Genomic DNA, 23,962 nt, shown 5'->3' on the forward strand with positions numbered 1-23,962 from the left:
TTTAGTCTTGGACATTTTAAATAAAGCTGTCAAATTGTAACAAGGGTTGGAACAGCAATACTGAAACCTCTCGCAAGTGTTCTGTGTGTGTGTATGTCATCAGGTTTTGTTCTCTGCAGAGTTTGAATAACTTTAAAGTTTGAATTCTTTGTGCTGCATTGAAAATACATTTCTGGTTCTTTCTAGGGATCAGTACCTGTTTAAAAACAGACCAACAGACGGCCCTCCAAATTCATTTTACAGGTCCTTATACCCAAAGATAATACAGGATATAGAGGTATGTTTTCTGATATATAGTATCTGCAGGAGAAATAACATTGCATATTGTTAGTGTTTCAAAGGTGGTGCATGTTGGAGGAATGAAGCCTGTCATACGTATTCATATCACAATGACTTTGTGAGCTCTGGTTAGTCAGGCTATGTAAAAAATAGCCTCAATAATTCACTGCCACAGTATGTGCATTAAGTGTTAACAGCATCCTTTTTGCATTTAAAGGTTTTTGGAACTATGGATTTTAATAAAATAGCTGTTTTAAGACACATTACTCCAAGACAACTCCACGTACTGCTGAATGTTCTTGTACATTGGTTACACTCACTTTGTGATCCGAGGTTTAATATCTTAAACACCAATCATTTAAAACTTTGCTCATTTAGTAACTTATTACTTCTAAAGCATTGCAAATACAGCTTTCTTCACCATATGTTAGTGTGAGGTGTCCCTGCCCATGGCAGGGGGGTTGGAACTAGCTGACCTTAAGGTCCTTTCCAACCCTAACTATTCTATGATTCTATGATATAGGATGTTTTTGCCCTCTCCAATGATTTGATGAGAACAATAATCAGTCCTATAATGCTAAACCCCACGGGGGTGTCAGTGGTAGAAAACTGCAGGAGTGGCTGTTCTTTTCTTCGCTGTAAAATTTTGCTTATCTTGCTGAAGATTGGGTTTGCTCACTCCTTTCAAAGCGTTCCTGATAAATCAAGATCATCTTAGTACTCTGCCTAGCAGCAAAAATCTGTCTTGCTCAGTTTGCTGTGTACCCACCACAAAATAAGTTATACCACAGGCTTGAATGGGTTTATTTCAACAGCGTGATGGATGTGAAATTATTGGTCTGAAATTCATTAGTGGGGAAACTCATGTTTTGATATTTCAGACAGATGTGAACTTAATGGACTCATTCTGCTATGGTAAATGGGAATTTGTGTTGCTTGGCATTCAGTAAACAAAATTATTCAGACCTCTTTGCCTATCTGTGAAAGGTATCTGCTGGAAAACATAATCCCATTTCAAATATTTTCTTTATAACTCTTGCTGCACAGTCTATAAAGTCTCAAAGATAAAGAACTAGGCATGAAATGTAGCCTAAACAAAGTGAGATCAAACTTGATGTTTACTTGTGAGCTGAATGATATACACTTTATTTGGAGGGAGATGGCTTCTCCCTATAAGGAATGACTGCGTGATATTGCAGTGATAAAGAAGCCGGTGGGATTAAGATCTCTTAATGTGGTATTTTCTGGCTTTCTGCAAAACAGAGTTCAGTAAAGAAAATGGGCACAAAGCAGTGTGAAAACCTTTGTGCAGAACAGAGTTCAGCGTCATTGTAATGCATTTTTAAAGTTTCAGAGTAACTTATTTGTTCAGGTGCAGGTGGAATATTTGTGTAGGAATTGTTCTTATTAGAGATGGTCTGAGAACTCTGAGGCCGTTTGAACTGTCACAATCCAGTTTTTAATCCCTTAATTCTTTAGTTGTAGATTTGCTAGTACCATGCACAGAAATGAAGCCCCTCAATTGGAATGTTCTTGCTGGTATAATAAAACCCGAAACCCTTTATGCTTCTCTCATCACCAATACTAAATATAAATAATTTTCAGTCTCTGAATATTGGGGAGTGGGGAAAGGATGTGTCACTAAACATATATTGTAGTAATGAATGTATTAAAAAAACCCTAAATTTCATTAAATTAACAATAAATATATTAAACCCTCAAAATAGGAGAAAAATTTGCACTGCACAGCCTGAAAAGTAAAGGCTGATCTATTAAAAATGAATAGGAAATACACTGGTGTTTGGAGATCAAGAAACACGGCCGTGGTGGGTGGGGGGAGTGGAGATCATGAGGGGAGAGGAGAGGTGGCCATGGGGTGTGAGCGGTGACCATGGGGCGTAAGGAGGGGTGGCCATGAGAAGAGATCTTGAGAGGTGGCCATGTATGGGAAGCAGCTATATAGTGTGGGCTGCTATGAGAGGGCAGACTGGGGGAGGATGGCTGTGAGTGGAGATCATGTGGGGCAGCCATAAGGGGAGATTTGAGGGGAGATCAGTTTGCCCTTAGTGACAAGGTTTAGTGGTGGGCTCGACAGTCCTGGGGTAATGGTTGGACTCGATCTTAAAGGTCTTTTCCAACATAGTGATTCTGTGATAATGCTCTTTAACACCCTTTCTTCCTGCTCATAAGCTTTTCTTTTCCATTTTATAAAGCTCATGTGGATGATGTGATAACCCCTTACTCTGCATGTTCTGCAGTTATCTCCTGACAGGCTTTGAGGTGGAGCTGGCACGGTAGAAAGTGCTGTAAAACATGCTGTGCCACTAGCACTTAAAAATAGTAATGTGAGTAAGGAGTGTGGGAAACCAGTTGTCTTTGCTGCTGTGTACAAGGAGTAAAGCTGTTGCCATGGTTTCTGCCCAATCCATACTTGAGTTTCTGTCTAATGGTGATATCCTCAACTATGTTAAATATTACTGGGGCATGCAGAGAACTCCTGTGTGTCCTACTCAGATGGAGGGAGGTAAGAACAGAGAAGAAGAATTAGGGCTGTTTGGGGGAAATCTCCTGTAGTTCTGTACTTTCCATTCCACGCTTGTGTCTAGAAGTCTGTGAAAAACCTGGTTGATAGCAGTTGTCAATCACTTGAGGTAGAATTTTGAGTACTGCTTGCCTCTGTTTGCCCAAATACAAGAAACACATGTGTCTTTGTCCAGTCTTCTGGAGTGGAGAAGTCTCTCTTGGAAAACTACTGGCTACTTCCAGAATCATCACTGCTCAGTTTCTACAGGCAGTGTTTCCCACTCCTGGTCCTTCGAAACTGCAGAACTGAGGGAGATGGCAGCAGGACAGGGGCATTGTGCCATGTCACATCTTTCCCTCTTTACATATTTTCTTCAAGCCTTCTGAAATACTGCTGTTTTCTAGGTTGCCAACCTGGAGTGGGGCTAGACTTCTGCTAGTAGTCAAGGGGCCAATAATCATTCCACATCCAGAAGTCTATTATAATTTTTCTAATAAATCATCCTTCAAAGCACTTTTCACAGATAGTTTCCCTAAAGGACTGTCAAAAGAAGCTTTTAACAGTGTTTAAAAATGTAGATGGTAAATAACAACATAACTTAGCTATAAGGTTAGGAGCACTTAATGTTTTCCTCCCCTTATGCTGTTCTTAAGCCTGAAGTCATGCTCTCCCTCAGTTTCATACTCTTCCCGTTCCTTCGTTTTTCAAAGCAATGTGCAGAAGCTCTTAAATAAGACTCTCAGCTCTGGTAAAGAACTTTGCATCTCTGAATACCAAAATGTTTTTTCTTCAAATATTTGCCTGGACTTTTATAAGATCTTCCTGTTGCTGTCAAAGGGTCAGCGTTTAGGGAGGTAGTGATGAGCCAGAGGCTACCATATTAGCATTTATATAATTATATATGTGGTTTTATAAGACATTTATTTTGTCTCCAAAGGACTTGATGTTTTAATACAGGAAAATACATTTGACGTACCACAATAATCTTGTCATTCAGTATTTTACCTGTGGAGCCCAAATATGAACCAAATTCTGCTAGACTGCTTCTAATGATAAGATTTATTGGTCATTGCAGCTGGTACTGAATTAGCTTGTCGGTAGAGATAAGCTCAAAGGAACATGTGCTCTGGCCTTTGGACTGACTGACAGAATTTAAAAAGTAATCCAAAACCTGAATTCACCCCTGGAAGGAAAAATGAGGAATGATAAATAGCAAATTTGAATTCTTTCCCTTGGGCTCTGTTTGCATTTTGGGTCAAAAGTCCATGCAGCCACCAAGTGTTGTTAGCTGCAGGTTACAACAGGCAATGACCCGGTTCCCCTGCCTCTCTGAAAATTCTGTTGTGCCAGTATCTATTTATTTGGTGCCAAAGACATTTTAGGAACATAATGTCACTTCTGAAATCACTGGACTTGAAAATAACAGGACATTTAGAGATCTGAAACCAAGTTCTTGGAAAGAGGTAGTTGCTCTCCACCGCTGCTGTGAAGCCAAATATTTAATTAGGTTTCATTTCACGAGAGGTGGTCCAGTGATTTTAAATGTCTCCAAGTCAGATGCCGAATTGCCAAGCTCTTGAGGAGCTTTTTTTAAAGGGAAAACCTGATTTAGGGCTTATCCCAGGAAAAAACTGAACCTGCTTTTGCAAGACCTTGTTTATGGAGATGATGGGGTTGATGTGTGGCATCCTGTGCCCGGGTGCAGTCCCAAAGTGTTGTGGGCAAGGTCAGCTGTTTTAATGGGACTGTGTTAATCGGCACTTTGCCAGGGTAGGAAGTTTAATACTGCTGATTCCAGAACCCCAAGTCCCTGGATTTTTGCCATATTATTTGTGAAGCTTGGCCAACTATTGTGTTTTCCCCTCAGGATCTATTTCTGGTGATGAGTTGAGAAGGCTTCTTTCATAAACGTTCCCCTTATCTTTAGGCACATGGCAAGTGCCCTCATCTTGTTTCCATGGAGACTTGGGTCCACCTAATTGAGATGAGAATCAAAATGTGGTTTTGCTGAAGACTTTAGGAAGACATGGCGCCAGGCCATCAGATAAACACCATGTGTTCTGGTGGAATTTGGAAAAGTTCACATTTTAGGACTGGAACTGAAATTTTAAAACCTTGGGAAAAATTTGCAAAGGGGGAAGAAGTTGGCTCTCATCCTCAGTCCCCGCCAGCAATGAGAGATCTTTGTTTATGAAAGTCAGTGTATGATGTCTGAGGGAAATGGGTTTGTTTAGTACTGTTCTATAATTATGATGCTGGAGAAGTTGCGTGCGTGTAGAATCTGGTCAGCATTATACGCCTAGGACTTTCTTCAGCCAGCCTTTGAAATCTCTACTCCACAGCAGTTTGCAAATGGCATGTCTTAAAAGTGAAAGTGGCCCAAGAAAGAAGAGGCTTTTGAGTGGCAGGGACAACGTTCTTAATGTGCATGGCATAAACTTTGTGTCTCACTTCTGACCAGGGCAGAAGACTCCTTTCGGACATCCCTAGCATGGGATGGATCCCTGGCTGGACTTCTTTCATGGAATAGTTTGAGTTGGAAGGGACCTCAAAGCTCACCCAGTTCCAACCCCTGCCACAGGCAGGGACACCTTCCACTAGAGCAGCTTGCTCCAAGCCCCTGTGTCCAACCTGGCCTTGAACACTGCCAGGGATGGGGCAGCCACAGCTTCTCTGGGCACCCTGTGCCAGCGCCTCAGCACCCTCACAGGGAAGAGCTTCTGCCTAAGAGCTCATCTCAGTCTCCCCTCTGGCAGATTAAAGCCATTCCCCTTGGCCTGTCCCTGCAGGCCCTTGTCCAAAGCCCCTCTCCAGGTTTCCTGGAGCCCCTTCAGGCACTGGAGCTGCTCTGAGGTCTCCCCTTCAGGAGCCTTCTCTTGTCCAGGCTGACCCAGCCCAGCTCTCTCAGCCTGGCTCCAGAGCAGAGCTGCTCCAGCCCTTGCAGCATCTCCATGGCCCTGCTCTGGAGTCAGGCAGGCAGGTCCACATCCCTTTTTTGTCACAAATGGGCAAACTAAGACCACTGTTTTTTTTTTCTGCTCAGTTGAAAGAGGAATTTACTGTTCTTGTTAATGAACTTGGAATGCCTCTGTGCTCTGAGAGGGGCTGATCACTACCTGTTTCGATAGAACTTTGTATTGTTACGGTGTTGTGCATAAAGTTATTGTTTCCAGTGAAACCTAAAAGGTGCAGTTACTTGGTTTTTCAGCAGCATTACTCTTTGTGAGGTGTGGTGTAGAGTCCAGATGTGTGTGCCATTGAAGTGCTTCAGAGGACCCCGCTCTCTTTTCATTGTTGTTGGCTTGTGTTTTTAAGATTTCCTCTCCAGCTCTGGAAGTTACAGCAGTACTTCTCCTCTGTCACTTCGCTGTAAGCAGGACTCCATTCAAAGGCAGTGTATTTTGATGTTGTGCCTGTGCAACTTGAAAGCTTGAAACTTTAGTCTTGTGTGTTTGACCTAGCTGATGGAAGTTTGTGGAAATAGGGATCCTTTAAGAGAAAACCAGTGAGCCCTATGGTGGGTTTTTACTGTGATCATTGCAGCTGCTGGCATGCAAAAGGTTTTCTTCATAAGATACTACCATTGAATCTCCTTTGGGATCTCCGTAAAGACAGACCTTTCAGGGAAGAGCAACTGCTTTGTTCATCCACATCCTTCTGATACAAGCTCTCCTGAGTAGAGTTGAGAGGATTCTTTGCTTCCTCCCTGCGGAAGCAGAAGAGCAGTACCAGTGAGATCAAAGATTGGCTGGCACAGCATCTTGTCTCTTGAGAGCATCCAGTGACAGATGCATGGGGCAGAGCATGGGGATATGGTGCAGCTACGCTTCATTTACATGGCAGTTACAGGTCCCTCATGTCCTGCCTTTGCTGTGTGTTCTGGTCCCTCAAGTCAGGCACTGCCACCATTGCGGGCAGTAAGAGAGTCCTGGGGCTGAATTGTTCTCCCCTAGGTAAGCTTCCATTAATTGTCTTTTTTATCTGCTTTGCTTCAGCTCCCTCTGGTGTAGAATACCATTTTGACACTTGGAGAACATGCTGTCTTCATGCCTCATGAAGTGAGCTGTATCATACAGTCAGCTTTCTCCCAAAGCGACTTCCTATATTCTGTGTCAGTGGCCTTTAATGTAGTTTCTGCAAGTTTTCTCTTCCTCTGTAAGACATTAGCATATTCCACTGTCCAGATTCATCTTGCTCAGCATCATAAGGTCAGTCTGCTCTTTTTAAAAGTGCCTTTAAAAAGGGTTCAGAAAAGCTGCAGCAATACTCAGGAACAGTTTTACTTGGAGGACCTTTGTGCAGCTTTATGCCTATTGGACAAATTGCATTCAGGGACAACACTTCATCAATTTATATTGTTCACATTTGGATCTTATCTAAACAGCTGTAAACATTAGGAACTTAAGTCTCAAATTCTGCCAAGAAATCCTGATTTGATTGTAACACTTGCTAGGAAAAGCTTCACATTCCTTTTCCTCTAGAGTTGTTTAGATTTTTGGACTTCACTGTTTATGCCTTATTCCTGGTCTTAATACTAATACTTTAGTTAATACTAAAAGTGATATTTTACCTCAGACTGATCTGAAAGCCAATGTAGTGTTCAGGCATGGAGTGCCTCAGTAGTACACTCCTGCTTTTTTGGCCTTGCTTTGATTTCAGACTGTTCTTCAAAACCTAGCCTGAGTATCCTGTGACTTTTGGAAATGAAGCCAGAAGCCCACTTTTCACTTCTTGGAAGTGTTTTCCCTTTGTTTTGTTTTCTTGTGGAATTGGGCCTTTCTGCTTGTATGAAACAAATATATGCTGAACTTTAACTAGATCCATGTATATGTGTAAAAAGTCACATGGTATATGTTAGGGGGTCTATCGTCTCTTAGACTGAAATAACGTAAGCACCAAACATCAGTCGATGACTGTTTTGAATTAATGTTTGCTTAGGTTTAAGTCCTTGTGTTTGTTTTCTATATTACTGTTTACTGCTTCTTCCCATGTAACATGACAGCAGTTTTTCCATGCAACTTTTAGTTTTCTTCTGGACTTTCACTTAGCTTTAATCGGGAATAATCTAAAATATGAAGAATTCTTGGTGTAGTGGAAAGCACAGATTCCTTGAATGAGCAGTAGAGTATAAATAATAACTAAAGCACTAAAGAGTTCTCGTACGAGGACACAGTGTCATGCAGCTCCCAGTTGTATACCTGCTGTCTTCTAAGTTTCTCAAAGCATTTTGAGAGTAAAATCCAAATCTAGGCACTGTTCCAAGTGCTCTAGTGTAGCGTGAATCATGGTGGTTCAGCTTTTTTGTGGAATAGGGTAAGAGAGCTAACAGGGAAAGGCAACATTGCTTAATGGGAAAAGCGGGATAATGAATAGCAAGATGCAGTGGTGGATGTTTTGCAGCACTTGGTGTTCTCTTATGTAATATGTTCTCTCTTCTAATATAATGTATGTCCAAGATGTTGGTATGGACATCTGTATGCCCTGCTGCTTGCTTCCAAAGACCTGTTTACTGGCTCAGGTGACAGTAAGTGCAAGCCTTAGTGAATGAGTAATAAGGTATAGAGAATGTGTAATTGGGGATGCTGTGCCTGCAGCCAAGACTCTTCAGGGGTGTAAGCTCTGTAGACTGTAATGACCACATAATTTTCTTGTTCATCACTTCCATTATGCAGCTGGTCTGAGGAGGAGGTGTTTTATGAAGGGAATGTTGGATACAGTGCAAGTACTTTTTCTGCCATACTCTTTGGCAGAGGGATTTTATTACTGTCTGTATAGAATACCCACCCCAGTGCTGATCCAGTTCCTGTGGTCTGTGAGTTTTTAGTTGCCTTTGTTGCTACACACCTACCACTGGTGCTTAGCTCCTTACAAGTGCTTTATAGAAGTGATGACACTCACAAGAAGGGTGGTATGCTCTTTATTCGCAGGGTTTTAATCCCTCTGCAGGAGGCTTTGCTGCTGGCAAGGTTTGCCATCTGTCGCTGTGAGGCAGTCATCCCTCTGTGGTCAAGTATCTCATGGTTTATGCTGTTGTGGTAGTGACAGGACAGCTAGATCTCTGCAAGTTTCCTCTTGAGGACCAGTTCAAGACTTCTAGGTAATAAGCATCACATAGCCTTTCTTCTTCAAGCTGATACAGAGACTGTGAAAGCTCCTCAGCCCTCACTGCTTAACAGCAGCTTAGAGATCCAAAAGTGAATTCTGGACTCAGCCAGGATCTAGAGAATCCTTCTTCAAGAGCTTGATGCTGGTTTTCCCCCTAATGGTTGTAGTATCTTCAGAGTCCAAGAGAGGGAAGACCTCAAAGAAGCAGGGAGCCTGGTGCCATGGCCAACCTGTCATTTTGTTTTTGCTTATCAAACCCTCTTAATTTCATAATGAATGAAATACTAAGCCCTTTCTACACTGCTGACACAAGTTCATATGCTCCTGTTGGGAGGGATTTTTTATTTGAAGAAAGCATGTGAAGAGCAAGGGTTTGGATTTTAACTGCCCCTGGTGTTAATGCCCAGTGCTTCAGGAGAAATCTCTATGTACATAACAAATGTATGTGTTCCTTTTTCTCTTCCCCATCTGTCCTGCAGCAGAATTGTGTATTCAGAAGGAATAAAATCCTTGGTTTATGGGATTAAGATAAACCCACTTACTCTGCAGAAACATCCACAAGGATATGAAAGCAGTTTTTAGCCAAGGGGCTGAACATAGTGTACATTAACAAAGGGGAAAAACCCTGTTCCTAGTAAATTATCCTTAACCTTTCCAATGTATAGTTAATGATCGAGCTGCTAATCCAGATGATTTGCATCTTTTTTTTTTACTGTGCATCTTTGTACATATTCTGGCACGGTCAAGGCTTGGCTATACCTCTACATCTTGGGCTATTTTTTACGTGTACTTTTCTCTCTAAATGCCTTTTTAAAACCCATTTATGCATTTCTTCAGCTGCCAAATGGTTCTCCTGTTGCAGATGCTTTGGCTTTGTGCTTGGTCTTTATCCCTTGTATGTCCAGATTTTGCTGGCTGTGCCGCATTTGTCAGCTACTTGCTGCTATTGCTCAAGTAAGCTTGTAGGAAAGTGCAAGAAACATTTGTGTGTGTGAACTAGGGAGATAGTGTTCTGCACCAGCTTGCTTTTAGTTGTGAAACCCAAGTGTGGAGGCAGTTGCCTTGGAGACTTGGAGGGGTTCTGTGTACAATACAGGTGTTGCATGAGTATTAGGTTTAGTACCATAAATAGGCAAATAAATACTGGGTCTCTTCATTGTCCAGTTCCTGGTGCTTGTAACAGTCCATAAAACATGGTGATTTCTTCCTCACCCCTTGTTACTCCTGTGTCTGTCTACTCTTCATATACACAGTTTGAGTTACCTCCTGGAAGGAGGTTGCAGATGAAGATTTTGACTAACTATGCTAGTCAGTAACAACCAGAAGTTTCCTATAGCAAGAAGCTTTAATGTGGTTGCCAGTATTGTATTAAACATGTTCCTTTTCAGAGGGTCCTCCAGGTTGCCCACCCACTCAGCCGTATTCAGTCATCTACAATAATGTTATTTCTCTATACGTCCACATCTGTTTTCACTCTGTTGCCAATTGAAATGCTGCTGTATTTTCTCTGTGTATCGTGGCTACTTTCCCAGCACATTGAAAATTTACGCAGTGTAAGGGGATTTTACAAGTTCTTGAAAAACATGAAGTATTTTCCCACAGTAGCCACACCGTTTAATGTCTACATGAAATGACATCTATTCCCAGGATTAAAAAGTGCACCTGTATATGACTTACTGCTTCATAGTGCCTTCACAAAGAGATACATCATACTTCAGTTCCTTTTATTTGAAGCCAGCCTTTTCTTACGGAGAGCTTATTAAGTAGCTTCCTATAGGGAACTTCTAAGAGTTAAGGCAGCTAGTGTGCTCAGTGTCTGGTGAGCATGCTTTTCCTGACTGCTGGTGTGTTTGGGAAAGCGCTGCGAGCAAAACTTCTGGTCTGTGGGGTTCTTCGTGTGTTCTATAGCTATTGGTAGTTGCTGTTGCAGGAAGCTGAAGGCTGAAAGAGCTCTGGAGGTGTTTGGGCACTCGGCTGCTGGAGTAATCCAGCATGTGCTACTTACCACTGTTTATTCACTTTTTCACCTTTCCAACGGTGTTGCTTTGGGGAAACTCACCCTTAAGACGTCTTAGTGTTGAATATCTGAATTTATATAGTTTCTGAAACTGTTTAAACTGGCAGACTCAAATCTGCAATGCTTTCTCTCCTGTGTCTTCAGTGTCAGTGTTGCATTTTTAGATATCTTGCCTTCAGATCCATAATTACATCAGTTCATGCTACCAATGTCTTCTACCGATGTCTCTCCTGTTTCTAAGGGTCACCTCTGTAGCAGCTAAGAATTTAATGAGCTACAGTTCTGCCCTCCTAGCACAGATAAATCTTCAGATAGAGCTTGAGAATTGCCTGTCCTTCCTCCTCAAAGCCTCCATCCCATGCAGAGCAAGTAGCAGAATGCGCAGGCTGCTACCTTCGAGGCAGGAGTCCAAGGCTGAGCCAGCGCAGTGTTGGGTTTGAACGTTTTGAGCCCAGTTCCCAGTCTGACAATCAGCAGTGAACTAGCTGGCCAGAAAAGCTGCTCCCAAACTGACAGATGACTTGCTATCTTAATTTCATTAGCTTCCCCACCAAATTGGAAGAGAATGAGAGGGGATGAATAACTTGTCAGCATGTTCCTCTAGAAGCATCTCTTAGTAGTCATGTGTTAGAGAAATTCCTGTGGCACATCAGGTTTGTATTATCCTCTCCAAATTGCATAATGGGAGACAACTGAAGGAGCAAATGCATGGAAAACAAAGCGGTAGGTTAGTTTTCCCTTGGAGCAGACATGTTTTCCTAGAATTGGGACGTCATAGTTGCACTGCGCTTTTGTCTTTAATGAGGGCTTCAGTTGTTTTCCAGCCTTGGCAGAGTTGTAGAAGTGCCTGCAATTGCTTTGAAAGTTAGGATTTGATTATAAACATACTTTTCCAAACAAACTGGCAGTTTATCAGCTCCTCTCCAGGTTTCCATGCAGTACTGGGGGGAAACCCAGGGAAACGGGTAAATAAATGGTCTGTTCTGGTGCCTGTGCTGGAAGACAGAAGGCATCCCAGTCTGTCTGGGTACTGCAGGCCTGGAGTTCTGTGCATGGATTCTCTTATGATTGTTGTTACAAACTTCCTATCCCAAATCCCACATTTCTTTGCAACCAGCAGTAGTTATTTAACAAGAAATAAAGCAGATTAAAACATGGAAATCATCCTGCTTCTGCTATGAAATACTTTGCAGCTTTTTAAGATGTATCAGGTCTCTTCCCTTAAAAATACCTCTTGAAATGAAAATGTTGAGAATTACATTTGCACAGATTTTGGGAGGACAAAAGAAGTAAGTTTGGGTTCTTTGTCATCTGATAGTTCAGGTTTATTTTTGTCAGCCTTTAAGGTGCTCAGAGGAGGCTCTCGTATCTCAAAATCCTTTTCTACAGTGTGTAACAACAGTTACTTGGTGAAACGACCGGGTAAGGGACGGAAAGGTCCAAGAGCTCCTGTAAACCTCCCTGCTGGACTTGGCAATTTTGTAATGTTAGTTACTCAGGTGAGGCTGAACACGGCACTGTATGAGCTCTGGTTTAATCTTTATGTTAGCTGGTTGTGTAAATATGGAGGTGAAACTGAATTCTTATGAAATGTGTATCTCTAATGGCTCCTTTAGAAATTCTCATTAAGATCTGTTGACCACAATTTTCACAGCTAAATACAGCTTTTGCCATGACAAATTATAGAAGTCCTAATTCTAATTCATTGTGGTTTGTGTATCTTTACTGGGGGGAGAAAAGAGGCATTTAAATGTTAAGTACTTTAGGTGTAAGGATGCAGAAGTGGAAAGATTGCTGTCTATGGGTCAGAGCAGTCCTGCTCAAGCGGGCAGCCTCGTGCCTAACTCCTGCTTGTTTCCCCTCCTGTTAGACTATAGAATCTAACTGGCGATGTGGGAGACACAACTTGCAAAGGATTCAGTGCCGCTCTGAGAACAGCAAAGGTGTCTACTGTTTACAGTATGATGATGAAAAGATCATCAGTGGCCTACGAGATAACTCCATCAAGGTAAACGTTTCTTTTCAGTCTTTTTCCTAGGGAGAAGTGGATAATCCTGTCTTGGAAAGATAGCTGCTTGTGTTGATTCTTCATGTCTCTTCATGGGGCAGCATTTATCTATGCAGGGTTTATGGGGATGGGGTATATTCTGTAGCCTATCAAAGTTCTCAACTGTGCTTTCCTCTGGAAACTTTGGGGACTGCCAGCTAGAGATCAGTACCCTTGACCATAAAGAAACACTTGTGAAATCAAAGTTCACATAACATGAATGAAGACTGAGTGTGCCACTTCCCTTACCTGTGTCTTTTGTCACTGCCAGTAGTTCGCTTGCATGTGAGTAGGTTGCTTCTTCTTGCAAAACAGGACTTTATCTTCTCATGATCAGTGTTTATTTCACTTTCTGTCAACAACTTGCATGAAGGCTTCCTTGAGCTATAAGGGAGGACAGGCCTGCTGACTGGACAGGCTGACTGGCCTGGGATTCTTCCTGCTATCTCTCGTTTTCTTCCTTAACAGTTGCAGCAATGATCAAGTCTTGGATCCATGTTCTTGGTCTTGATGAGCCATTTATACATCTTATTTTTAACAGATCTGGGACAAAACAAGCCTGGAATGTTTGAAGGTATTAACAGGACATACTGGCTCGGTTCTTTGTCTGCAGTATGATGAAAGAGTCATTGTAACTGGATCTTCAGATTCTACAGTGAGGTGAGTGTGAAGCTTTTGCACAAAAATCGTGGCTGGGAATGTTTACAATAATTTCTAAATATCAGAAAACATCCCTAATATGAATGGGATACTATTATTCCAAACCCAAGATATTCATACTTGGCAAAGCATCACATTCAATTCTTTTTTTTTCCCAAATCTGTCTCATTTTTTTTTAGTGTTAAGAATTTTAAAGGAAAAGACCTGAGTGATTCAAGGCATATCCTGAAGTTGTAGTATGGCTGAAGGCCAACTATACAGTAATTTAGGGTTTCTGAGTACTGCCTTCTGACATCTCTTCATGATGACTATTAATGAAAGGGTGTTTGCTGTAGATGGAGCACTTCTCTGACTGCAGTTTTGATGATCCTAAGTTTCAATCCTTGTATGAATTCAGTGATCAGCAGATGTCCCATATAAAGACACTCAGGTACAGTTCAGTGGAAGGGCCTTGTCTCCTGGTGTCTCACTGGGATACCAATGTAGGTCTCTAAAACTGCTCAAAAGTTAGGAGCTGATCTTAACATCCTTCAGGTACTAAAAATTCAATGGTGATTTTTCACTTCATGTAGGCTGGTAGGTGGCTTTGGAGGGTGCTTCATCCCAACTGCTCCTGCTGGCCATAAAATGTCAATGAATGGTGTAAAGCTGTAACAAACCACCAACATACTGGATAGCATTTAGGTTGGCCTGTTTCATCAGTTTATGCATCATACAAACTCTAGTCATCCTGGAAGACTTGTACAATTGTTAAGCAGCTCTTTCTTTTAGCAGTGGGCCCAGTTTAGGCATTTTCTGGCCTAACTGTTCACTGCTGATAATTGTTGCTTCTAAGTCTGACACATGAACTAGGATACTTCCCCAGCACGCATCCCCCCCTGCGTTCCCCAAGCTCTAAGAGGTGTTAAACAACCAGAGAGCTCTCCATTAGAGATAGTAGCAGACTTGTGCATTGTTTACACTTTATCCCATGCCTAGCTACTTCATTTGGAATAAAATGCTTTTCTTTTGCAGAGTTTGGGATGTAAATACAGGTGAAGTCCTGAACACGTTGATTCATCACAACGAAGCAGTGCTTCATTTGAGGTTCAGCAATGGCTTAATGGTGACATGCTCAAAGGACAGATCAATTGCTGTTTGGGATATGGCATCACCTACTGATATCACCCTGCGCCGTGTTTTAGTTGGCCATCGTGCTGCTGTTAACGTGGTAGACTTCGATGACAAGTATATTGTGTCAGCATCAGGTGACAGGACCATTAAAGTAAGTTGGCAGAGCTCTCATGGAGGTCTGCAGGCCTATCAGGCCAGAGAAGCTTCTGAGCGTGGCTCCACTGCGAATAGCCGAGGTGCCCATGAGCAGTTCTGTGCCTTTTTTTGTGTTCAGCTTCCTCTCACTAGCTGTTAATGTCTTTATGCACATAACTAGGCTCGTAACATTTTTGTGGCTTCTGTCATACGATTGCAAAGAAGTAAAGCCTACTTGCTGTTTGACCTCTAGTCTCAAGATCAGTTTGTTTGTTAAATGTGGCACATTTTGTGCCTTTTTCCAAGCAGTACTTTTTATTTCAATTGGCAATCCTGTTCCAGACATGAAATTTATCAGCAGTGCCTTTCCTCACCACGCCTTCCCAGCAGCTCCACCAGACTTTGCCATCTTTGAAGAATTAAGAGGCTGTATTTGAAGACTCTTGCATTCCAGAAGATTTGAGTTACCCAGAGTGTATTAATATAACAAAGGCATTTCCACCCATCCCTCTCTAGAACCAGAGCTACCTTAGACTGTGCCAAAAAGCTCTTGGCAGTTTAATGTCCAAATATCTGCCAGAGATCCTGCTGCACTCTGTGTTGGAAAATGAGCCACTGGATACTCTGTTACAACTTCAATTACAGTTCATTAGGACTGGGCAAAGTTGATTTGAATCATTTAAAGTTAAGAAAGAAGCAGCCACCAACCTTTTAGAGGCCATGTGTTTGGTCTTCTCTTACTAGTAGATTGCTACTAATTTCTTTGGCAAAAATCTGGGGGTTTTATTTATGTGATAATTTCCACTTTCAAAAATGATTACTAACATATCAAGAGTAACGTGTAGTCAAGCTCTTGAAATCATCTGGGACAGTCTTTACCACCTGAAAATATCTTATATATGACCCCCTCAACTTCTTACTGACCCAGTGTGCAATAGCAGTCCCTGTGGCTCTTGTCACTGCCATGTCCCCATAGCACTGTTCTGCTAATGCCATGTGCCCACTCTTTGCCCATAAGAATACCATATGAGTTTTCATTCCACTGTCCAGCAAAGGTCAGCCTCAGCCACCTTCTGTTTATGAATTCTCCTTCTACTGAAATTCAAGACCCTTGCCTGGGGGTAGTTCTCAGAGGAGTGTTTCTCTTGTGTTTCACAGGTGTGGAGTACAAGTACGTGTGAGTTTGTTCGTACTCTGAATGGGCACAAGCGTGGCATTGCATGCCTCCAGTACAGGGATCGACTAGTTGTCAGTGGATCTTCAGATAATACTATTAGGTGGGTGCCCACAGGCTGCTATTGGTATGTAATGGTGTCCATTTGCATGTGTGAAACTAGGATTTCCCCTTACCTTTGGTGCTGTTCTGCACTGCTGCATGTGCAGAACATCCTAGGTATGTTTTGATATTGGAGCAGATGATGTATGAATGAAACTTAACTCAGTGTGACAGGAAATATATCACATCCCTGTGAAAAAAGTGGGATGCTGAGGTTTATGTTAAAGGTAAACAAAACTGACCTTCCACTGTAGTTTATTACCTTGTCTTCTGCTTGGAGAGATGAGGAAGATGCTGGCTACTGGTTTTAATCTCTTTCTGAACCTCTAATCATGAATTTATACAGCATAGAAAAAAGTATATTCAAGTTTCCCAAGATAACTTGACATGTATCCAGCCTCTACTTGTATAGAATTTGGAATGAGTAAATGAATTTTGATATACTGCAGCACACACTTGTCTCTGAATTGCACACAGGGAACATCTCATGGCACTCCTGCCTCTTTAAGCAAGTTATGTGGTATCTCCCACAGAAAACCAGAGTGCTTAAATGCCTTAGTGTGAGGCTAAGGGGGACAGTGTTGAACCTGAAGTACTCAAAGACTTTGTTCTCTCTAGGCTATGGGACATTGAATGTGGTGCCTGTTTAAGAGTATTAGAAGGCCATGAAGAACTGGTTCGATGCATCAGGTTCGACAATAAGAGGATTGTTAGTGGAGCCTATGATGGGTATGTGTTTGAAGCATTTCAAGCAATTCTGCCTTTCCTAGCAAAACATCTTCTGAAAGGCATTGAGCCTTGTGTTCTCTTGTGAAGGGACCTCTTCTGATTTCACTAATGGATCAATATTTAACTGAGTGGCTTCTGCTTGAGCATTTCAGTGCAGCAGACTACAGTTTTAAGCAGCCAGGAAGCTGCTTTTCTGGTGCTCTTTAGCATGCTCTGAAATTGTGTTAGCACTGAAGTTTGACCTTCTGTAGAAAGTAAACTTTTGTTTGGCTCAAGTGACATTCCTTTGTTTCTTTCCTCAGGAATTGCTCTTTGCCAGGTCCTGTGTGCTTAGAGTAGTTCAGACTTTCTATTTTTATAAGACAGCAGCACTGAATGTTTACTGTGAGCATAAATATATCTTGAGGGGCTCTCAGATGTCTTTAGTGACCTTTTCTGTTGGGTTGAGGGCAGGAGCCCCACTGTTAGCACTTCTGACTCAATATTTTCAGTGTGTAGTGGATTCACAACACCTTGTATCCATGTCCAAGATCTCCAGTTCTTTCTCTGCTTGATTTATACTTCAAGTGAACAGCAAAGTTACCGAAAACAAGTCTTCAGCTGTTTGTCTCTAGCCTTTTATTTGGGTTTAATATCTCACTGGGCTTGGCAGTCCCAGCTTAATTCCCACTGGAACTTTGCACCTCATCAGTAGTGCTGTGAGTTTTCAAGATCTGCAGTTCCAGAATGGCTTGGGCATGTATAGTCAATTTGTGTTTCATATAACCAACCTGCTTGGTCCATCACAAAAACATCACATGGTGCTGCTATAAAGAAATACAAACCTACCTACGTTTTATGAGATCTAACTTTAGTATTTTAGTGAAGATAGATTCGCTAATGTTTTGCTTGATCCTGATGAAGTAGCCGTAGGGAAAATCTAGCATGCTCTCCATTGCTTTAGATGTTTCTTCTATGCTTATACTTGAAATGATGCTCTCATAATGACCTTCTCATTTTACTTTATAGCAAAATTAAAGTTTGGGACTTGCAAGCTGCTCTTGACCCTCGTGCCCCAGCAAGTACATTATGCTTGCGTACATTAGTGGTATGTAAACCTCATCTATTTGGGGTTATCTGGGATCTTTTATGTATGAGAGGCATGTTACCATGTTATAGTGGGGTAGGTGAGAAACTCAGGATGTTTTATAAAGCCTCAGCTGCTGCTTAATCTAAGAATAAAGAAAAACTTATGTTGTTATATCCTGAATAATTTGGATCTGAGCTTAAAAGAACGATTGTTTTTTTTCTGGTTTCAGATTCTTGGATACTCTTTAAATCAGCATGACACTGTATCAGATCATTCTAGTTCCTGGTGTGTTTCCCTAATATCATTGTAGGGCTGGCTTTAAATTCCCTCCTATTAAAAAGCAGGGAGGAATCTTGTGAGCCTTTCCCAGACCTTTCTTCTAATCTCTCAGTTTGGAAGGAAGAAATGGGAAGAGGGAGGGGAGGTCAAGTCAAAGGGATTACCACAGGAGCTCTAATCACTTCAGAGGACTATCAGATTTAAAGCTGTTGCTCAAGTTATATTTTCCTTTGTAATGGCAATTAAGTCTACTGTTTATGACAGTAGACTTAATAAAAAATAGATTGGGGAAATGAGTTCATTGTTCTTTGCACTGAAACGTGCATGAAATTTTACTTCAGACATCAGTTTGACAGGCTAGTAGCAACCCAAAGTTACTGACCAGTATGTGATGGTAACTGGTTTATTCAGCACGTGCTTGGTCTTTCCAACACCTAAAGAAGTGCTTAGGTGGCTTGAAAAGCTTTTGCCTTTTCTTTCTCTTCAGTAGTCTTTGCACAGAGATAAGATTTAACTATTTTCTTTTCCATATGCATGCAGTGTATTTAGTTTTACTGCCAAAGTTGATTCTGTCCCTTCTGTGGGTGTACTGCAGCTCAGGTTATAGTTTGGAGATCACTGACGGCTTCGGTTAGTTCTCCAGTGAAGGTAGCATACTCATTTTAAATCTGTTAAAAACGGGTGAGCAGGACAAACAGGAGAACCTTTTCTGGGCCTCTTGGTACCATTTTGAGATTCCTTGCAAGAGCTGATGGAGCCTGTACTCCTTCACCTTGGCGGTGTTGAACGCAGTCGTCTTGCCTAGGGAGTGAGCCATAATGCTCCTTTCAGCAGCATACCCTAGCTGAAGCTGGGATGTGGTGCATTATGGCTGCACAAAACTGGAGTGAGCAGCAGCACTGAATGCAGATGTTATGTAGGAGAAGGAGCCCTGGCAGATTGTCAGTGCCAGTCAGTCTTCTACACTGCTGCTTCTTGACTGACAGGCTGCTTTTGTCTGTAATAATCTCAGCCTCTAAGACTGGCTCAGGGTTAACAGGCACTGGATTTGGAAGCCATGTGAAAAAAGCTTACATACAAAATGAGCTTTTCCTAAGAATGAGTTTATAACTAAGGGTTTCTTACCCGTACACCAGCATTTTAATGCACTGCTCTGTGTCCAGATAGGTGTGTGAGCATGAATGTAATGAAACGTCACTCTTCCTTTCCTGCCTTGCTAACTGATTTGTGTCGCTCACAGGAACATTCAGGACGTGTCTTTAGACTCCAGTTTGATGAATTTCAGATCATCAGTAGTTCCCATGATGATACAATTCTGATTTGGGATTTCTTAAATGTGCCACCGAGTGCCCAGAATGAGACCCGCTCTCCGTCTAGAACATACACTTACATCTCCAGATAACAGTCTGCACTTTACTACCCTCAGAAGGTAAGTCTCCCTCTTCTTATTGGATGTGTTATAAAATCTGGTATTATCACTCTGCCTGCAGGTTGGCTTAGTCAGAGCAAGCAGCTGATGCTTTCCTTACGAAAGCAAAGCCTGTTTGTGCCACAAAGACACCGTGTAGTCTTTGTATGGTCATGCTTCAGCTCATAAAACTTGTCATGTTTCCTCACCCCCTACTATAATCCCTCCTGTTCATAATTGGGTGCTTCAGGTATTCTGTGGAATGTTATCCTGTATTCACAAGCATCCTTGGAAATTGAGGAGACTCAGTGTATTGTGCAGGTGTTCCAGCTATCCCATGAACTCAGAGCCTTTTGGAGCTCTTGATGCATCTGCTCTCTGTGTGAAGCTTGGCAGTGAGCACTGTAAGACATCCCCACTAAACTGAATGTGTGTGATCTTTGGGCAAATGCTCACCAGAAATGAGCGGTTCCATGGCAACCACAAACAGTAGGGTTGTGGGGAAAGTAGGGGAAGCTTTCAGAGCTGAAAATTGTATCATGTAAGGTAACCTGACACCTCAGAGCTCTCAGGAACCCAGCACATGAACTTTGCCTCTTTGGTTTCCATTTTTCTGCAAGTCAGCTTCATTTAGTTCTTGAAGCATGGTGGGTAAAAGCTCTGCTGTAGATCTGTTAGGACAGTGGATGCTGTTCCTTATGTCATCTATATTGCAGCCAACAGTTGCCCTTCAAACTATAAATAGCTGTGAAGGTTGGAACTTGGAGACATGGAAATTGCCTTCCCCAGGCAAAGCAGTCGCCCCTTTTTCCAATGCCCTATCTCTGCCAGTGCTGAGACATGCAGCTTCCAAGGAGGTGGAGACACTGCAGCAGTTAGGAGTAGCACTGCCCTCACAGGAAGGATTTATTTTATTTGAAGTGGATAATTAATAGTTTGCTTAAATGTTGTAGGAAAAGCTTTCCCTGTCCTCATGTAAGCCTGGACTTTCATTATCTGTACATGGATGGGCCTTGGAGCAAGCTGCTCTAGTGGAACGTGTCCCTGCCATGGCAGGGGTTGGAACTGGATGAGCTTTAAGGTCCCTTCCAACCCAAACCATTATAGGATCTTCTGATCCCTGCTGTGGCAATGAGATCCTTGGGGTTTTCCCCTCCTTCTGTAGGATCTCTTCTTCTGGCTAGGAAATCTCTCCCTCGTGAAGACACACTCTGCTGCTTTGAGATGCCAGTTCTTAACAATCAGTTCTCTTTTACCTGTGTGCATTCCTCAGGAAAGTGTTGGCTGCCTTTCCTACTCATTGAACTCCTACTCATGCTAAAAAAGGCCAAGATAACATCCTCTCCAGAGATGACACTCGGATCTATTGGCTCATTATGTTTCACAGAGGGTCAGAGCAAAAACTTGGCCATGGCTAGAGTTCCCTGTCTTTCCAAATCTGTAATTACTTAATATAATTAGGCCCATGGATAAGGAAGAAGCCTTATGCTATGATGATGAGCTAGTGTGCAGAATCAGCAGTTAATGGAACTTCCCCTTAAAACCACATTTGAAGAATACTGCTGCCAGGGTAGTTTATTAAAACTCATGGACTTCCTTATCCTGCCTGCAGTAGGGCAAAAGAAATCTGAAAAGGCAAAACTGCTAAAAGTAGTGTTTGTACAGGGGAGTGACTGAAAGGCACAACTTCCTGGGAGGTAAGTCATAGAATCATGGAGTGATTTGGGTTGGAAGGGACCTTAAGATCATGTAGTTCCAACCCCCTGCCATAGGCAGGGATGCCTCACACTATACCAGGTGTGAGCCTAAGGCTCTGTCCAACCTGGTCTTGAAACTAAATCCTGAACCTACTGTAAGAGCCGGGTCCTGCAGTGCTGCTTAGGTGTGACTTCCACTTCAGAACTGTTTTATTTGATCCAGGATGGCATGTTTGTCCTCGTTGTGAGAAGTTTGATGCTGTCACTGATGGTGATGTCCCCAGGGACTTTGTCCTGCTCCTCTTTAGACAAGCTTTGGTGCCACCAGAGTCCATACTGAAGTGAACTAACGCTGTGGCAGCTCCAAGGCCTGTTGAAGTTGAATGGTTTTCTCTCTCTATGGAAAACTTTTTTTCCTCCTTTCTGAGTAATTCCATTTGTTTTATCTTGCCTTTTCAGGCAGATGGAATAGGCTGCGTGAGAAGATGACAGTAGTATTAGGAACACTTTCCATCTATGTTCCCGTTCGCACACCAGCGCTGTCTTCTGTGAAGTTATAGGATAATCTGAGATTGATAAATCCCTTTTTGGGTTTTATGTTATGAAAATCACAGGAGTTTGTTTGGCAGGCTGCTGTGATTAGCTTTGATTCATGGGAAGGCTACACGCAGCTTGTCTTAAAGCACAAAAGAAATGAGGAGTTGAATAAAACTTGTATCGATTCACTTGACCAGCCGTGTGCTGGTGTCTTTCTTTCCTCTCTTGCCTCACGTGGCCCACAAGACCCACTGCCACTGAGGTTTGTGAAATACAAAATGCCTTTGGCACGTGTTGTTCTGTTCAAATTCTGCACACTTGACAGTTTTGCATAGCTTAGGTCCGACTTGTTCCATGATGCCTGACTCAAACCACACAGACCTCCATATCCTGGGAGTTGTTGGTGTTGGTAATGACAGTCCCTTAATAATCACTTCCTCTATAGGAGAGATGCTGTTGATGTCACTTTTTGACAGGTTTGTCTGACTTCAGAATCCAAAGAACATAAATCTACATAAAATGATGGTCAAGCAGCTCATGTTTCATGGTGACGTTTAATGGAAGCTTTACGTGCTTTCAAGCCTTGCCGCTTGCTGAATCTCAAAGCAGCCCTGTACACTTCTTTTGCAAGGCTTTGCAGTGCTCTGCCTCTTGAAAGTGGATCATTTTTGACAGTCCTGGCAGTTGGCTGCCAGAGTTTTATTGCTTTCTGTTGAATTCCTGTTGTTTATTGTAACATGATAAAAATTGTTACCATATGATAGTCTAATATTCTTATATTAAGCACTAGGCCATGGGCTGGGGGAAGGGAAGTCAAGGGGAAGTATAAAAGATGTTTTAACCTTTCATGGGAATTTCATATCAGAGGAGGGTCGTTCTCTGTGGTCCACAGAATCAACTAGGTTGGCCATTAAAGGGTTTTGGGGAGTGGCAGGTAAAAACCCAAGTTCAGATTTAAGCACACTGAGAACTTGCACTGTCTCCAAGCTAATAATGGAGCCACGTGGCTGGAAAAGGTAACCAAAATAAAAAACTGCTGGAGTTTTTTGTCCATTTTCTTAAAAATTCATGTATTAAAGCAACTCAACTTGCATCCTGAGCAAAATCTGCTCCTCGCAGCTCTATGGAGGTCTCTGTTTCAGTGAACAGTGAGACTGGCTGGTGCTTCCCTTGACGGGTTGTGCATCTCGCAGGTATTTTGCCCTTCAAGTTGAGAGCAACGGATGGCGTGGTCTGACCCCCCTTGCAGGTGTCTCCACATGATGCTTTTCGAGTTGTATCTTCTGTCAGTTCAGCTTCTCTTTTGTCTCTTTCAGGGTTTCACAGTCTTGAACTACTGGATTTTTGGCGACTACATGCCTGAAGATGTTGGTTGACAGCTAAAGTCAGAATTGGTTCTAGATGCTGTGTAGATGCAAAGCAGCACAATTCTATATCTAAATTTCTTAATCTTTCCTGCTCTCAGTGGTCATCTCTGAATTTACTACAGATTCACTGACTTGGAGTAGATGAATTTCAGAAGCCTGTCCTTCCCTGCAGTGAGAAATCCAAAGCTTCACATGTAAAGTGTCCGTAGAAACTGAACTCCGATGGCTTGTTTTTCAGAAATAAATCAGAAGTCAAGAAAGGACTTGGCCTAATTTATATTGCTTTGCACTTTTGTCTGACTTTAAAGAATAAGAAACATTCTCCAATGAAATTTGGGTGCCAAACACATACCCAGAATGTACAGAGCTTTGCTTTCAGTCACCATTGTCCTTTAGACTTTACTCTCATGACAGATGCAGAGCCCGTTCTGTTTGCTAGGAGTGTACGTTGGACTCTTAGAACTATTTCTGAATTGCTCAGTAATATTTTTGGATTACGGTTTACTTGTTTCCGCACCAATAATTTCTTTTAAATTAAAGATAACCTAGCCTGAAGTACAGGTAACCTAAACTAGTTGTATAGCACTGTCTTTTCCTTTTAACTGTGCTCTGTACTGCAGCCGTCCTGCGCTTCCTAATGTTTGGTATAGTAAAACCTTCCCGTGTGTGCTTGCCTCATTTCCAATACTGTATAAGCATGTAGATATAATGTACATACCA

The 23,962-nt window shown here is 42.2% G+C and overlaps 1 protein-coding gene across 4 annotated transcripts in view; it reads left to right on the forward strand.

Moving 5' to 3' along the window:
• FBXW11 (F-box and WD repeat domain containing 11) overlaps positions 1–23,519 on the forward strand; it is a 75,653-nt gene extending 52,134 nt beyond the window's left edge. For all 4 annotated transcript variants that reach the window (XM_057415137.1, XM_057415139.1, XM_057415136.1 and 1 more), the window contains 9 exons: positions 187–277; positions 12,796–12,933; positions 13,514–13,632; positions 14,647–14,896; positions 16,039–16,157; positions 16,775–16,885; positions 17,894–17,972; positions 19,474–19,662; positions 23,192–23,519. In XM_057415137.1, coding sequence (XP_057271120.1) covers positions 187–277; positions 12,796–12,933; positions 13,514–13,632; positions 14,647–14,896; positions 16,039–16,157; positions 16,775–16,885; positions 17,894–17,972; positions 19,474–19,635 — 1,069 coding nt within the window. In that variant the 3' untranslated portion in view covers positions 19,636–19,662; positions 23,192–23,519. The remainder of the gene's footprint in view (positions 1–186; positions 278–12,795; positions 12,934–13,513; positions 13,633–14,646; positions 14,897–16,038; positions 16,158–16,774; positions 16,886–17,893; positions 17,973–19,473; positions 19,663–23,191) is intronic.
• The last annotated feature ends 443 nt before the right edge of the window (positions 23,520–23,962 follow it).

The sequence above is a fragment of the Pezoporus wallicus genome, unplaced genomic scaffold, assembly GCF_028554395.1.
Source record: "Pezoporus wallicus isolate ANWC-B61680 ecotype Strahan unplaced genomic scaffold, APGP_CSIRO_Pwel_v1 contig_4161, whole genome shotgun sequence".
Classification (NCBI taxonomy): Eukaryota; Metazoa; Chordata; class Aves; order Psittaciformes; family Psittacidae; genus Pezoporus; species Pezoporus wallicus.